This window comes from Giraffa tippelskirchi, chromosome 1, assembly GCF_054371585.1.
Source record: "Giraffa tippelskirchi isolate mGirTip1 chromosome 1, T2T-mGirTip1v1.2.pri, whole genome shotgun sequence".
NCBI classification, from domain to species: domain Eukaryota; kingdom Metazoa; phylum Chordata; class Mammalia; order Artiodactyla; family Giraffidae; genus Giraffa; species Giraffa tippelskirchi.
The window spans coordinates 41522705-41538828 of NC_137275.1; the positions used below are offsets into that span (position 1 = coordinate 41522705).

Sequence of the window (16124 nt, forward strand, 5' to 3'; positions counted from 1 at the left end):
CTAGATAGCATATTTAAAAGCAGAGACATTACTTTGCCAACAAAAGTCCGTCTAGTCAAGGCTATGGTTTTTCCAGTGGTCTTGTTTGGATGTGAGAGTTGGATGGTGAAGAAAGCTGAGTGCCACAGAATTGATGCTTTTGAACTGTGGTGTTGGAGAAGACTTTTGAGAGTCCCTTGGACTGCAAGGAGATCCAATCAATCCATCCTAAAGGAGATCAATCCTGGGTGTTCATTGGGTGGACTGATGTTGAAGCTGAAACTCCAATACTTTGGCCACCTCATGCGAAGAGTTGACTCATTGGAAAAGACCCTAATGCTGAGTAGGATTGGGGGCAGAAGGAGAAGGGGATGGCAGAGGATGAGATGGTTGGAGGGCATCACTGACTCGATGGACATGGGTTTGGGTAGACTCCGGGAGTTGGTGATGGACAGAGAGGCCTGGTGTGCTGCAGTTCATGGGGTCGCAAAGAGTCGGACATGACTGAGCGACTGAACTGAACTGAACTGAACTTAAATTTTTATGACTAAGTGAAAGAGGTCTGTCTGAAAAGAGTACATACTGTATGATTCCAACTATATGACATTCTGGAAAAGGCAAAACTATGGAGACACTAAAAAGATCAGTGGTTGCCAGGAGTTGGTGGGGAGAGAGGGATGAATAGGTGAAGCACAGGGGAAATTTTTAGGATAGTCAAACTATTTTCTGTATTCCTATGATGGTGAATAAATGTCATTATATATTTGTCCAAACCTATAGAATATATTGGGTTCTCATATATTACTTTGCCAGCAAAGGTCCATCAAGTCAAAGCTATGGTTTTTGCAGTAGACATGTATGGATGTGAGAGTTGGACTGTAAAGAAAGCTGAGCACTGAAGAATTGATGCTTTTGAACTATGGTTTTGGAGAAGACTCTTGAGAGTCCCTTGGACTACAAAGAGATCCAACCAGTCCATTCTAAAGGAAATCAGTCCTAAGTATTCATTGGAAGGACTGATGCTGAAGCTGAAACTCCCAATACTTTGGCCACCTGATGTGAAGAACTGACTCATTGGAGAGGACCCCGATGCTGGGAAAGATTGAAGGCAGGAGAAGGGGACAACAGAAGATGAGATGGTTGGATGGTATTACCGACTCAATGGACATGAGTTTGGGTAAACTCTGGGAGTTGGTGATGGACACGGAAGCCTGGCGTGCTGCAGTCCATGGGGTCGCAAAGAGTTGGACATGACTGAGCAAGTGAACTGAACTGAATAGAGTATATGACACCAAGAATGATCCCTAATGGAGACTAGAAAATTTGGGTGATAATGATGTGTCACTGTAGGTTCATCAGCTGTAACAAATGGACCACTCGGGGTGTGGGGGAAATTGATAACAGTGGAGGTTATTATATGTGGGGGTAGGGGACATATAGGGGGCTTCCCTGGTAGCTCAGCTGCTAAAGAATCCACCTGCAATGCAGGAGACCCCTGGGTTCTATCCCTGGGAAAATCCCCTGGAGGAGGGCATGGCAATCCACTCCAGTATTCTTGCATGGAGAATCCCTATAGACAAAGGAGCCTGGCGGGCTACAGCCCATGGAGTTGCAAAGAGTTGGATACGACTAAGCATAGCACAGCGCAGGGGGCATATGGGAACTCTGTACCTTCTGCTCAGTTTTGCTGTGAACCTAAAACTGCTTTAAAAACAGTCTGTTTAAAAATAAAGATACCAGGGGACTTACCAGTCTTCAGTGGTTAAGACTCCGAGCTCCCACTGCAGCAGGCACAGGTTTAATCCCTGGTCAGGAAATATGATCCCGCATGCCTTTCAGCGTGGCCCCCCCAAAAAAATCACAAAATAAAAATAAAGGCACCAGGGTCCTACCTCTAAAAAACAAAAACAATAAAAATACATGCATATAGTTAAAGTGAAGAAATCAGAGGCCATCTCCAGTCTACTGTAGTGCATCCACATTTTAAATATTTTCTTCTATCATTAATCTCTGTATGTTTTAAATAATTAGCTCATACTACTTCTTACTGTACCAATTTTAATATTATCTCTACTTCCCTGGAACCTAGCCAAGTGTGCTTTGACAGACTTAATCCACTTAATCATATTAATATCATTGCCTCTCAGAATCTTGCCCTAGAGCATTAGGTGAGTTTCTCATGCCTTTCTTTGGGTTTCAAGTAGGTATAGTCAACTTCTCTAAGGAAAACTGCCCTCATGTTGATCAAAGAGAAAATCCAGACCCCTCAACAGTAGAACTGCACAGACACTTCAGAGTAAACAGCAACATGCAATGTAAGCTTGTTTTTGTGTGCAGAAATTGTCTTCTTATGTAGCTCAGTTGTTGGATGGCAGGAATCGATTCTTTTAACTGTTTTGGAATTTCTCACTACACCATGTCAAACAGAAAATGATGACACAAAGGAGACCCAGGTTGGTCCTTGCACCCTTCCTCAATCATTGAAAATTGCTTGTTTGGCTTCACTGATGGATATGTTAAGATGTGATGGTTAATTTTATGTTTCAGTTTGGCTAGGCTCTGGTGCCAAGTTGTTTGTTGAAATACCTGTCTAGATATTTTTTAGATGTAATAAACATTTAAATCAGTAAACTGAGTAAAGCAGATTGCCCTCCATAGTGTGGGTGGGCCTCATCCAGTCAGTTGAGGCCTTAAGAACAGACTGCAGTTTCCTGAATTAGAATTCTTGGGCCTGCACCCTAGAAACCCTGCCAGTTTCCAAGCCGTTTCAGGGCTGCAACATCAACTCTTAACCTGAATTTCTGGCTTGTGGGTCTGCCCTAGGTTTCAAACTTGCCAGCCCCCACAATTCTTTGACCCAGTTTCTTAAGCTCCATTTATTCCATTGGTTCTGTTTCTCTAAAGAACTCTAGTGGGCTCACTCTTGCAAACAGCCTGACTTCCCTCATCCTTCCATTTTTTTCAGTCGCCAGGCAAATATGCCGAGCCTGAATGAACTCAACCACCTGTCAACCTTTCCTCTGCCTTCAACTGGGCAGCTGAGCTTCCTTAGAGTAAATCACATAACACGGTCCCAACTGTGTTATGGGCTATGATGCTACAGGAGCACATAACAGTGACCTAACCTTGTCTCAGGGTAGGATTAAGGACTTTGAAAATTATTTTTGAAATAATTTTTATTTTCAGAAGAAACAATGACATTGACAACTGAGAGATGAGTTGGGAAGTAGGTGAAGAGAAGCAGTGAAATGAGAATGTACCAATAAATGTGCAAAGGATCAGCAAAATACTGGGGTATGTATTTGATTATCAGGAATGGGAACCACGTAGTAGATGGAGAAGAATAAAAAGATACTCAGGAAACAGGTGCAAAACACATGAGTCTCTGCTGTCAAGAGGGATTAAATTAGGCCAGACTTGGAAACAATGCAGCTGCTATAGATTCTATGACAAGTGTTAAGTCACAGTTTGGGAAGGGTCTAGGCTTGTGCCCTATTTAAAAGCTAATGAGGTAACCTGTTACTGCTTCATGGCAGTGCACATGAGGTTCCTTGGTCAGAGACTAGACAATTTCATTACTCGTGGCCAGAGCATCCTGTTTGATGGCTCTCCGAGCCTCCAAAGTCCCCCTGGGTAACCAAGGTAGACATAAATGGACGTCTGCACACAAAGTGGGTGGTGTTACAGGAAAGGAGTACTAAGTTTGGGGGGATTCATTCCTTTTACAATAAGTGGAAGCAAGCCTGCTATTTGGGGAGGACATTATCTCAGCTCTGAAGATTGATCACTCGAAGCAGTCAGTACCTTGTGTTCTTTGTATACTTAGTAAGAATTTGCAGGGACACTCAGGGTCCATGGCCAACTGCTCCCAGCAGTATGCTAGGTTCATGGGATGGGGGTTGGAGGAGGATAGCTAAATTCTCATACAAAGTTTGAAGAAAGGTGATGTTGAAGCTGTGTTTCCATAAGAGGAGTAACTGTTCATCAAGCCAGTGCGGGGAGAGAAAGGGTTTTTTAGCCTGTGACCCAGCTGAAGCACAGGTGTAGAAACTTGATAAGGGTTTGGCAGGCTCAGAAGACTTACTAGGGTCTTATAGCTGGATCTGACAGTAGCAGGTGTAGGGACTGGAGCGTGGGGTGAGGAAGCAGTGGTCAGTTGTGAGAGGTTAGGCTAGAAAGATAATGAACTATCTCACTTCCCTTATGAGAGTCTGAGTGCCATGTAGGCAATGAGAGACGACTGAAACTTCTTAAGAACGCTGTGACTGCTCTGATGTATGTTTTAGAATGATCACTCTAGATTACCAGGTAAAAATGGTATCTTGAACATAGTCTTCTACATTTGCTTCCTCTTAGACCCCCTGAAAATGACAGTAAAGGGATTTTTTAGGGTCACGAACTCAAGTATAGAAGGTGATAACAAAATTCTGAAACCAAAAGCAAAGGGTTCAGATGATTTGGAAAAGCTCAGACATGTGGATGACACCACCCTTATGGCAGAAAGTGAAGAAGAACTAAAGAGCTTCTTGATAAAAGTGAAAGAGAAGAGTGAAAATGTCGGCTTAAAGCTCAACATTCAGAAAACTAAGATCATGGCATCTGGTCCCATCACTTCATGGCAAATAGGGAAACAGTGGAAACAGTGGCAGACTTTATTTTGGGGGGCTCTAAAATCACTGCAGATGGTGACTGCAGCCATAAAATCAAAAGACTGACTCCTTGGAAGGAAAGTTATGACCAACATAGACAGCATATTAAAAAGCAGAGACATTACTTTGCCAACAAAGGTCTGTCTAGTCAAGGCTGCAATTTTTCCAGTAGTCATGTATGGATGTGAGAGTTGGACTCTAAAGAAAGTTGAGCACTGAAGAATTGATGCTTTTGAACTGTGGTGTTGGAGAAGACTCTTGAGAGTCCCTTGGACCATAAGGAGATCCAACCAGTCCATCCTAAAGGAGATCAGTCCTGGGTGTTCATTGGGTGGACTGATGTTGAAGCTGAAACGCCAATACTTTGGCCACCTGATATGAAGAACTGACTCATTTGAAAAGACCCTGATGCTGGGAAAGATTGAGGGCAGGAGGAGAAGGGTACGACAGGATGAAATGGTTGGATGGCATCATCGACTCTATGGACATGAGTTTGGGTAAACTCCGGAAGTTGGCGATGGACAGGGAGGCTTGGCGTGCTGCAGTCCATGGGGTTGCAAAGAGTCGGACATGACTGAGCGACTGAACTGAACTGAAAGACTAAACCAGCAGGGAGCAAAGTCAGTAAGCAATCCTATTTACTTCATTTTGTTTTAGATGCTAGGTTGTGTCCAACTCTTTTGGGACCCCATAGACTATAGCCGGCCAGGTTCCTCTGTCCATGGGATTTCCCAGCCAGGAATACTGCAGTGGGTTGCCATTTCCTTCTCCAGGGGATCTTTCTGACCCAGGGATTGAACCCTCCCTATGTTGGCAGGTGGGTTTTTGGTTTTTTTTAACCACTGAGCCATCAGGGCCCTAAAAAACTGAGAAACTGGCTTCTGCAAGTAACGATAAAGAGGGTAACTAAAAGAAAGGATTGGCCATTCCCCTGGGAATGAATTATACCCTTATGATACCACCCATCAACCTAAAAGCTTAACTCTGAAAGCCCTTTTATTTGGGAGAGAGTAAAACAGAGAGTCCTTGTATTAGAGGACATCAGGCACTTGGAATAAAATTAAGATAAAATTTTTATACTGAATTCTGAGACCTCCTCCCAACCTCTGCAGCCCTTTTCTCTCACTTGGTTTTCAAAAAACTTATCCCACGGACTCAGAACTTCCAATCACCTTTTAAATGTCCCACTTTTAAATAATCAAGTATTATTACCAGACACCTGTGGAAGCTTCTAACATGAGTGTCCAAAACCAACAGAAGAAATAGAGACTGAAATGGGAAGAAAAATTCAAACAAGCTATCATTAATATCAGAATTAAATTATCCTGGCAGGTAGCAGTAGGATAATTATCCTTGTAGCCACGCAAGACTGGAAGGGCTTAAGGGAAAAGCTGAACAAGAGACCTGAAGTAAGAGAGAAGTTAGCATTTTAAAAATACATATGGCAGGCAGGGGAGGAATACAGATTGTAGGCCCCTCCCTCACTAGACGACAAATTCAGAACCTCTTAGAATGGAGATTCAAGAATTTGGAATGTGTTATTTTAACATTACCACAGGCGATTCTGATATGGCCAGCTGGGCAGTGGTCTAGAGACTGGGGACAGGAGGACAGCGGATCTAACTGCATACAGCAGGGTAAAAAGAAGTTGGGTGGGGGTGGGTATCTAGGCTTTCTCTTCCACTCACTGGGTGGATAGTGGTGTCAGTCCCAAATATAGAAGCAAAGATACACATCTGACACTGTTCCCCACCCCCCCAACAGACACCCACCAAATAAAAGACTGGTGGTACATACTCACGGGCAAGTAGAGGTATCTCTTACTTCAATTACTGCTACAGTTTCTTGCCACCAATGCCTAAGGACACAAGAGCATTGTGTTCTCATTCCTTTATATCGTCATTTGTTGATGCCAGGCTGCTTCCTCAGTCCTTCCCCTAGACAAAACAAAACCAAAACCCTGATCATTTTGTGACTGGGCAAGTGCTCCAGAAAGCCAAACTCTTTTGACAGCAGATGTTTGCAGCAAAGTTAAGGATTTATTTGCAGGGTGCCAAACAAGGGCATCGGAGAAGGCAATGGCAACCCACTTCAGTACTCTTGCCTGGAAAATCCCATGGACGGAGGAGCCTGGTAGGCTGCAGTCCGTGGCGTCTCGAAGAGTCAGACACGACTGAGCAGCTTCACTTTCACTTTCCACTTTCATGCACTGGAGAAGGCAATAGCAACCCACTCCAGTACTCTTGCCTGGAAAATCCCATGGACGGAGGAGCCTGGTAGGCTGCAGTCCATGGCATTGCTAAGAGTCAGACACGACTGAGCAGTTTCACTTTCACTTTCCACCTTCATGCACTGGAGAAGGAAATGGCAACCCACTCCAGTGTTCTTGCCTGGAGAATCCCAGGGACGGTGGAGCCTGGTGGGTTGCCATCTATGGGGTCGCACAGAGTCTGACACGACCAAAGCGGCTTAGCAGCAGCAGTAGCAAACAAGGGCATGGGAGACAGGTCTCAGATGCACCCCATCTTGGTCTTTGAGTTAGGGATGTTTTATATCTATCTATATATATATCTGCAACAGCAATTTTAGTACATTAATGATGTTATCAAAAATAGCAATCTTAGGGCTTCGTTAGTGGATCAGATGGTAAAGTGTCTGCCTGCAATGCGGGAGACCTCGGTTCGATCTGTGGGTCAGGAAGATTCCCGTGGGGAAGGAAATGGCAACCCACTCCAGTACTCTTGCCTGGAAAATTCCATGGATGGAGGAGCCTGGTAGGCTACAGTCCACAGGATCGCAAAGAGTCGGACACGACTGAGCAATTTCACACACACACAGTCATCTGATTCTGGTTGAGTAGTATTCAGTTAGCCCAGGATTGATGTCAGAGGAGACAAGAAAGGGAATACCGTTATGGAGGGAGAGATTGATCCTATACTCAATGAGGGAACTTGGTTTTAGGGGAACTCGGTTTCAATTTCCTCTATGCTACCAGCACAGTATTAAAAAAAAAAAAATCAACATTATTGTTCTTGACATTTCTAATAATTAACTTACATGCCTCCAACTCCTCTAAAAAAAGACTGCTATTCAGGAGCATAAGTAGCTTAAGTAACTTTCTTGCCTCAGACCTGTTTTCTATATAACTCTTATTGAAAGCTGAAATGTTCTTAGTTATCATTTAAATGCACCTCTTCCAATTAAAATGTCAGCCTTATGACAAGGAATCCGTTTGCAGGCTTCATTGCTGCATAGTCTCCCTCAGGGTAGGGCAAGTTATTATAAAAAAAAAAAAAAGTCCAATGGATGAAGTCCAGTCACTCATGTTATTTCACAATGATTTCATCGCTCTTAGCATCAACTCCAAGCGATCTGTTTCCAGCCAGCCACATCATGAACGAGGAGCCAGTTGCTTCGAATTAAAGTTTCTCGCTTAGAGTTTCTTGGCAAATATGAAAGGGTACGACTCCAAGGGGGTCAACTCCAAAATCCTCGCAAACTCTGTCCAAAATCCAACGCGACTGGAGTGGAGATTTGAAATTAAAACAAGCAGCAAAATGCCAACTCTTTTCGGCAGTGGCCTCCGAAGCTCGGGGAAGGGGCGGGGCGGGGCAGAGCGCCGCTGTCTGCGCCGGGTCGCTCGTGTGACGTCCGCAAGGCGACGCGGAAGATTACGGGCTAACCCGCGCCGTTCAGATCTCGGAAGGCTAGGCCAGATTTACACCTTGGGGGTTATTGATTTATTCGCTGTGTGTGATGCCTTGGGGTTGGACTGGCGGGAGAAGGTCCGGATGGGCTCAGACCTCCCCGCTACCCTCTCACCTCTAGGCCTTCTGAGTGGGTCTCGACAGGAGGCGGTATCCAGTGGGGACATGTGTTGGGGAGAAGTACGGCGACATCTGGGACTGCCTGCACACAGGTTTGCTTAGCTTCCGGGCTAGCCACCAGTTGGTCTCGGATTTGAATTAGTGGTGTCTGGCGGGATGGAGTGATGCAAAGATTAAACTTAACCAGTGTGCTCTCTCCATTCACCCTGCGTTAGACTCTGCACCTTATTTCAAATGTAAGTTAGCTTACATTAATAGCATGATTTCGAAAAGCAATTGGAAAAACGTGTTGAAGGGTAAAAAGTGCATTGTTATTAATCGTAGTCGCTTCATGAACGTTAAGAAGCCGGTGGATACGGGAAAATAAAGTTTTTAGGGTATTTATCAGTATTTAAAATAACCAGTAACCTAGGAAGAGTCCCTAAGACCTCTCATGACTCAATAGCAGCCTCTACAGATGTAGAGTAGCAAGTATCTTAAAACTTAATGATCCCGTTACATATATAATCTGTTTACCAGATTTTCCTTTTTTTTTTTCCCCCTTATGTGGTCCCAGAAATGTTTGGACATCCATTTAGTATTCTCTATTGAAACAAATGTATTTATGATTCAGTTAATGAAAACGAAAATCTTAGACAATAAGAATAGATTTTGCCTTAACTCTCTTACTGGAAAACTGGCAATTGAAAGTTTAAAAAACATATTAATTGTATAGATATGTATAGTGAATGTTGTAATTTGTCATAAAAATGGCTTTGTAAAAAGATTCATTTTATCTTGTGCATCACAGAAACAACAAGTATTTGTAGGAAAGCTTATTAAAAATACTACAAATACTAAAGTTATTTTATATTTAAAAGTTTGTATTTAGAAATCAGAGTATTTCCAAACCTTATGGGTGTCAGCAGTTACTCATTTTGCTCTCTTTGAAGTGAAGTGAAAGTCGTTCAGTCCTGTCTGACTCTTTGTGGCCTCATGGTCTATACAGTCCATGGAATTCTCCAGGCCACAATAGTGGAGTGGGTAGCCTTTCCCTTCTCCAGGGGATCTTCCCAACCCAGGGATCGAACCCAGGTCTCCCGCATTGCAGGCAGATTCTTTACCAGCTGAGCCACAAAGGAAGTCCCTTGCTCTCTTTAGGAATGTTTTATTTTCTCTAATTGATACTGATTAAATGATGTGGATGAATCAGTAGGGAAATAAGTTCAAATACTGACAATTGTGAGGTTTTTGTTGTTGTTCAATCATACCTAAGGTTTTTTTTTGATGAAATGCAGCTTCACATTTTCTTTATGTGACCTGCATTGAGAAGCCCAAAGAACATTGTATTGATATAATACTTTATTGAGTTGTAATATTATAGAGTCTAAATTTAAATGAATTTATTGGCAATTTAAAAATCAAATTAGAGGCTATTTCCTGGCTGCCCAGTAGTTGGGGTTCTGTGCTCTCACTTCTGGGGCCCTGGGTTGGATCCTTGGTTGGGGAACTAAGATCCTGCAAAAAAAAAAAAAAATATATATATATATATATATGTGTGTGTGTATAATATATATGTTATATATATTTCAAACTAGAGTATGAAGAGCTTAGTTCTTAACAGTTATAAAAGTGACTTGCTGTGACCTTTGAAAAGTATTATATATTAATAATAATAAGCACAGTTTATATAGAGAGGAATAAAATTAGATAAATGTAAGGGTTTTTTCCTCTTTTTTCTATCAGAGATTGATTTTGTTTTCACCTTCGTTCAGCTCCTAAAAGCAGACTTCACTTGAATTAGCTTTTTCAAAGTTACCGTACAGGATTTTAATGATTTTAATCAACCTGTAACAAGAAAAATAAAAAAACTAAGCGTATGGTACTTTGAATTTGGTTTTACTGGGTAATAATTTACTTATTATTATTTCTTTTCTACTTTGTGGTTTGTTTTGAGAGAATTCTGCATTTCTACTTGTTTCATCCTCATCTGTGTATATACCTTTCCCCTCTCATATTTGCTTCCAACAGTTCTGACAGGGAATTAGGTTGATTTTATCAAAATTGCAACCCTGTTGTTCTCAGCAAAGTTACCATAGACAGTTCGTAGTTCAGCGATTCTTTAATGGCATCTTTGATATAGTCATTTTTATGAGGAGTGATTGTATAGAATTTTTTCTCTAAACATTCCCCCCCACCACCAACAAACTCCATGAAACTCCTTGTTCCCCTAACATTTCTTGATATAGGTAGAGTTCTCTGCTACCAGTGATGTTCAGATAAGCTTCAGTGAAATGACTCTTCAGGAACTGGTGCATCAGGCTGCCTCCCTTTATTCAGATAAAATAGCTGTGTGTTTTGATGAATGTACCAACCAGCCTCCAGTTTACTATACCTACAAGACTGTGATTAATGCTGCTTCAACATTATCGAATTTTCTGCTGTTACACTGTGACTTTCAAGGAATTCGGGAAATTGGTCTCTACTGCCATCCTACGATAAACTTGCCCTCTTGGATTTTAGGGTAAGATTGTTTAGAACTGAAAATTTGATATTTTAAAGTAAGATTATTTTCAACAGATATCCTGTGCTGACTGTGTCCTTTGTTTCTTTAGAATTCTCCAAGTCCCTGCTGCTTATGCGCCTGTTGATCCAGACTCACCACCAGCATTATCAATTCATTTTATGAAAAAATGTAATTTGAAGTATATCCTTGTTGAAAAAGCACATATAAGTGTAAGTGTGGCTATTTAAGTTTTTTTTTTTTTAATGTAATTTTTTTAATGTGTTTTATTTACTTTTCGGTTGAAGGGAGTCTCATCCCCATCTTGATTTCTAAATTCACTAACTCAGCAAAGTTTCTCAGTCTCAGCACTGTTGACATTTTGGGTTGGGTAATAGTTTGTTGTGAGGAGTGTCCTTTACATTATAAGACGTTTAGTAACCCCATGGCCTCACCTAACAGGTGTCAGTAACACCCCTCAGTTGTAACAACCAAAATTTTCTTTGGACTTTGCCAAATATCTCCTGGAGGTACCCTCCACCCTGCATGCTCCATTGAGAACCACTGCTCAATGATGTGAACATATCTTCTGCCCTCATAAATTAGTTGTGCATTGCCTTGAATTTACTTTCTCTTTCCAAAGTTTCCAAAGGAAGCTTTTATAATACTTGATATTTTTTTTTTGGCCATGTGGCATGTGGGATCTTAGTTCACTGACCAGAGATTAAACCGATACCTCCTGCACTGGAAGCATGCAGTCTTACCACTGTACTGCCAGGGAAGTCCCAATACTTGATACTTCTATCTTTGTATCTTTATGCCAATTTACAGTAGTCAGCAGCATTAAAGAACTGTATCCAAGCTTAGATTTTGAGAAAGAGGTTGGCACTTAGGCCAGATCTTTCTGGAAAACTAAATATATTATTTTTTAAATGACTGCCAACCAGAGTCTGTTAAGCAAGGGGCAGCCCATGTTTCATTATTTCTTCATTTATTGTTTATAAAATATTGTTTTACCATGGAAAAAAATTATAGAAAATATATTCAATTTAGCCTATTATTACCATTTCCTAAATGAATCATTTCATATTTGAGGGTAACTTAAAATGCCTTTCACCTATTTGTGTATATGTGTAAAAATGCATCTGTATCTGTAACATACATCAGTAAGACAATTCAAGAGCTTCAGGTATATGGGGAGCTTCCTATAGAATAATAGGTATTAGAATAGGGTCTCCAGAAAGAGACAATGAGTATTAATTTGGTAAATAAATATTTTCTGAATATACATGTATGATTGTCTGACCACAATTTTCTGTTCCTCAAATTGGTTATTTGTTAATAAGCAAAACTAAGGGCTTCCCTGGTGGCCCAGTGGCAAAGAATCTACCTGCAGTGCAGGAGATCCGGGTTCAATCCCTGGGTCGGGAAGATTCCTCTGGAGAAGGAAATGGCTACCCTCTCCTGTATTCTTGCCTGGAGAATTCCATGGACAGAGGAGCTACAGTCCATAGGGTCGCAAAGAGTCGAACATGACAGAAGCAACTGAACACGCACGCACACACAAGCAAAACTAAAACGAGAATGTGAGGTTCAATTTTTTAAACAACCTTGGTGAAAGTTTTGTAGATGGGTGGTTGGATGGAAGAATTAATTGTCAATATCAAGCTAGTCTTTATAACTGCATATAGGAAGGAGTTGGATATATAGCAAACCCCATAAAAAGTACCTTGCTTCCTTTTCCATAATTTTCATGATGGTGTAAGTATTCGTCTATCACTTAACACAAAAGCAATCAGAAGTATTTATTGAGCGTGTACTGTATGCCCAGGATCTCCTAGAGTGGTGGTTCTTAGCTGGCCGTGATTTTACATGCCAGGAAACATTCTGGCATGTTGACATATTTTTTATGATCATGATGAAAAGGGGATGCTACTGGCATCTAATGGGTAGAGGTCAGGGATTCTGCTCAAAGTCCGACAGTGTACAACCCCCACAAAGGTTTATCTGGTCCAAAATGTCAGTAATGTGGAGATTGAGAAAGCCTGCACTAGAACAGGATGTTTGGGAGTTCAGGCCAAACAGTTCAGTTGCTCAGTTGTGTCCGACTCTTAGCAACCCCATGAACCGTAGCACACCAGGCCTCCCTGTCCATCATCAACTCCCGGAGATTACCCAAACTCATGTCCATTGAGTCGATGATGCCATCCAACCATCTCATCCTCTGTCATCCCCTTCTTCTCCTGCCCTCAATATTTCCCAGCATCAGGGTCTTTTCCAATGAGTCAGCTCTGCACATCAGGTGGCCAAAGTATTAGAGTTTCAGTTTCAACATCAGTCCTTCCAATGAACACCCAGGGCTGATCTTCTTTAGGATGGACTGGTTGGATCTCCTTGCAGTCCAAGGGACACTCAAGAGTCTTCTCCAGCACCACAGTTCAAAAGCATCAATTCTTCTGCGCTCAGCTTTCTCTATGGTCCAGCTCTCACATCCATACATGACCACTGGAAAAACCATAGCCTTGACTAGACGGACCTTTGTTGGCAAAGTAATGTCTCTGCTTTTTAATATGCTGTCTATGTTGGTCATAACTTTCCTTTCAAGGAGTAAGCATATCTGAATTGTTACGGAAGGTTCATTGAAGGCACTCACTTATAGAATTGTGTATCATTCTCTTCTTGACAAGCAAAGTCTAGTCTATGCTGTTGTCACTTTCAGTTGGATGCTATCACAGATTAAGATGTAAACTCCTTGGTTTTGAGGATGTAATTATTAAGGATTAGCAACTCATCTCTGGTCAACAGCACTACTCATCTTCTCTCTCTCTCCCAATTCTGCAGCTTATTGGAATGCTTACTGTTCTAACACCAACATTGTCAGGTCAGATACTGTTTATTGATTGCCTAAATGCCCCTTTTCTTTACTTGGAGAATAGCTACTTATAACACAGACATTACATATGAAGAGTCAATTTCTGACCTTCCAGGCAAGTTAAGTTCAGCCTTCTCTGTTTTCATTCACATTTGAAGCATATTTCATTATCACATCACATTTCACTGCAGTTGTGTGCTTTTATGTCTCTATGTTAAAGGTGAGTTTAAAGTAAGGATAGCACTTTACTCTTGGAGATTTCTCATTTTTCTTTTTATTGCTGGATGAAATTCAAGTGCAGTTGACCCTTGAACAAATTGGGGATTAGGGGTGCTGAATCCCGTTCAGTGGAAAATCTGCCTATAAGTTTACAGTTGTAATTCCACATCCCCAGATTCATCTAACTCAGATGGAATAGTACCTATTTACTGGAAAAAACCCACATATAAGTGAACCAGTGCAGTTCAAACCCATGTTCAAAGGTCAATTGTACTTAAAAAAAAAAAAAAGGCCGTGCTAAATCAGTAAATGAATACTCAGTATTACATAGAATATTAAACTTAATATTCTATATAATATTAAATTATATAATATAAACTTTGTTCCCCATTTTTTTTTTTTAACTGTCCCCATTTAATACAGAAATTCAAGTCTTCCTATGAAACATTATTGAACTATGATATGCTTACAGTAGAACATAATGACCTAGTACTCTTCAGACTTCATTGGAAAAATGTTGAGGTGAGCCTGGTGCTAAATGATAGAAAAGAGAAATATGAAAAAGGAAAAATGACAAAGACTATGAATTCTGAGAGCAGCAGTGAAGAAAAGTCAGAAGAGCACATGGATGTGAGGCTAAAGCACTGCTTGGCCTATGTTCTCCATACATCAGGCACTACAGGGATACCTAAGATTGTCAGAGTCCCTCATGCATGTATAGTGCCAAACATCCAGCATTTTCGGTAAGTTCTGTTCTTAGAATCCTTCTTCAGAACTTGTAATTTAAAGGAAAAAATGAATTTTGAAACATCTGTTCTTTATACCTCTTGTTCCTGTTGACAGTCCTAAGTAACCGATGTCTCTTGTTTCAGCTATATCTGAACTTCAGTTCTCTGCAGAGTAGGGCTTTACCTATTTGATCTAGACCTGGAGCCAAATAGCAAATGATATGTTCTGAAAATTTGCTTCTTAATTATTAATAAGGAGAGAGGAAACATTCCTAGCAGAGGTACTGGCAGGTATGGGAGAAAGGAGGAGTTTGGGTCTGAGCTGAAGAGTAGGAGACTTATGACCTGAGAGGCAGGAGCCTGATATCCTCTGTTGGAGAAGTTTGAACTTAATCTAAGATATAATAAGGAACCATTAAAAAGTTTGCATTTCGCTAAGTTTACTCCTGTAGCATTGTGGAGTTGGTTTTACTGTTACGGCTGGGAGATGAGTAATCTCTGTAAAGTTGAGATTCTCAACTTTTGAAGAAAGAAGAAAATGGAGGGGGGAAGGGAACTAGACAGCAAGTAGTCTTAGGAAATCGAAGGAGGAAACAGAAGTAGAAATAGAAACCTCATGAGACACATATGTAATTTTATGTCATTGTTAGTTTTATGTAATTAAAAAGTTTTTAGTAACCACATTTAAAAAGCAAAAAGTTAAATTAATTTTAACAATATTATTCAGTATACCCCAAATATTATCATTTTAATATGTAATCAGTATAAAAATTATTAGTGAGGTATTTTACATTCTTTTTTGTACACGAGTTATTTTCAAGCTCTAGAGTGTATTTTACACTTTACACTCTCTGTATGGAGGAGCTACTTTATTAGTGCTCAGTAGGCACAGGTATCTAGTGGCTGCCATATTCTATGCACAGATCTAAAAGGAAAGAATGGTTAAATGCTGCAGAGGTGTCCACTGTAATTGACAGTGCTGGTGTTTAATGACTTTTTGATTCTAATGCCCAGAGCTGAAGACTGTACAGGCTAGAGGTAAGAAAAGGAGGGATAAAGATATGGAAACAGCAAAAATAAGGTGTTATTTTCTAGAAACTAGTTTTAATAGAAATGAAAGAATTATGGGAAGGTGTAGTTTTTTTTCTTTGCTTTTAGATGGGAGAACAGTAGGCTGGGCATAAAGAATTGGTGGAGAGGCTTGGTTTGGATAATCAACTAGAAGAAATGTGGTAAAGGAGTAAAATACTGTGAGATAGAGTGAGTGAGTGACTGAGTGAAGTTGCTCAGTCGTGTCCGACTCTTTGCGACCCCATGGACTGTAGCCTACCAGGCTCCTCTGTCCATGGAATTTTCCAGGCAAGAATA

General features: G+C 40.9%; 2 protein-coding genes across 41 annotated transcripts in view; one reads left to right on the top strand and one right to left on the bottom strand.

Moving 5' to 3' along the window:
- The window catches only part of PAICS (phosphoribosylaminoimidazole carboxylase and phosphoribosylaminoimidazolesuccinocarboxamide synthase), a 75440-nt gene extending 67199 nt beyond the window's left edge, over window positions 1-8241 (bottom strand). For 3 of the 13 annotated variants that reach the window (XM_081588777.1, XM_081588733.1, XM_081588691.1), the window contains exons 1-3: window positions 6733-6948; window positions 6426-6565; window positions 1729-1873 (exon numbers count right to left, since the gene is read on the bottom strand). The gene's annotated coding sequence lies outside the window, so the exon portion shown is untranslated. Of the gene's footprint in view, window positions 1-1728; window positions 1874-5840; window positions 6073-6421; window positions 6566-6718; window positions 6949-7373 lie in introns of those variants that run through there. The other 10 variants (XM_081588759.1, XM_081588712.1, XM_081588741.1 and 7 more) reach the window with 7 other exon arrangements.
- The window catches only part of AASDH (aminoadipate-semialdehyde dehydrogenase), a 29663-nt gene continuing 19718 nt past the window's right edge, over window positions 6180-16124 (top strand). For 8 of the 28 annotated variants that reach the window (XR_014081803.1, XR_014081808.1, XM_081588453.1 and 5 more), the window contains exons 1-4: window positions 8323-8547; window positions 10684-10958; window positions 11050-11170; window positions 14452-14771. Coding sequence is in view for 14 of the 28 variants with exons in the window: in XM_081588453.1 (XP_081444579.1) it covers window positions 10729-10958; window positions 11050-11170; window positions 14452-14771 (671 nt within the window). In the remaining 14 variants the exon portion in view is untranslated. Of the gene's footprint in view, window positions 6266-8322; window positions 8565-8670; window positions 8692-10683; window positions 10959-11049; window positions 11171-14451; window positions 14772-16124 lie in introns of those variants that run through there. The other 20 variants (XR_014081805.1, XM_081588462.1, XM_081588500.1 and 17 more) reach the window with 9 other exon arrangements.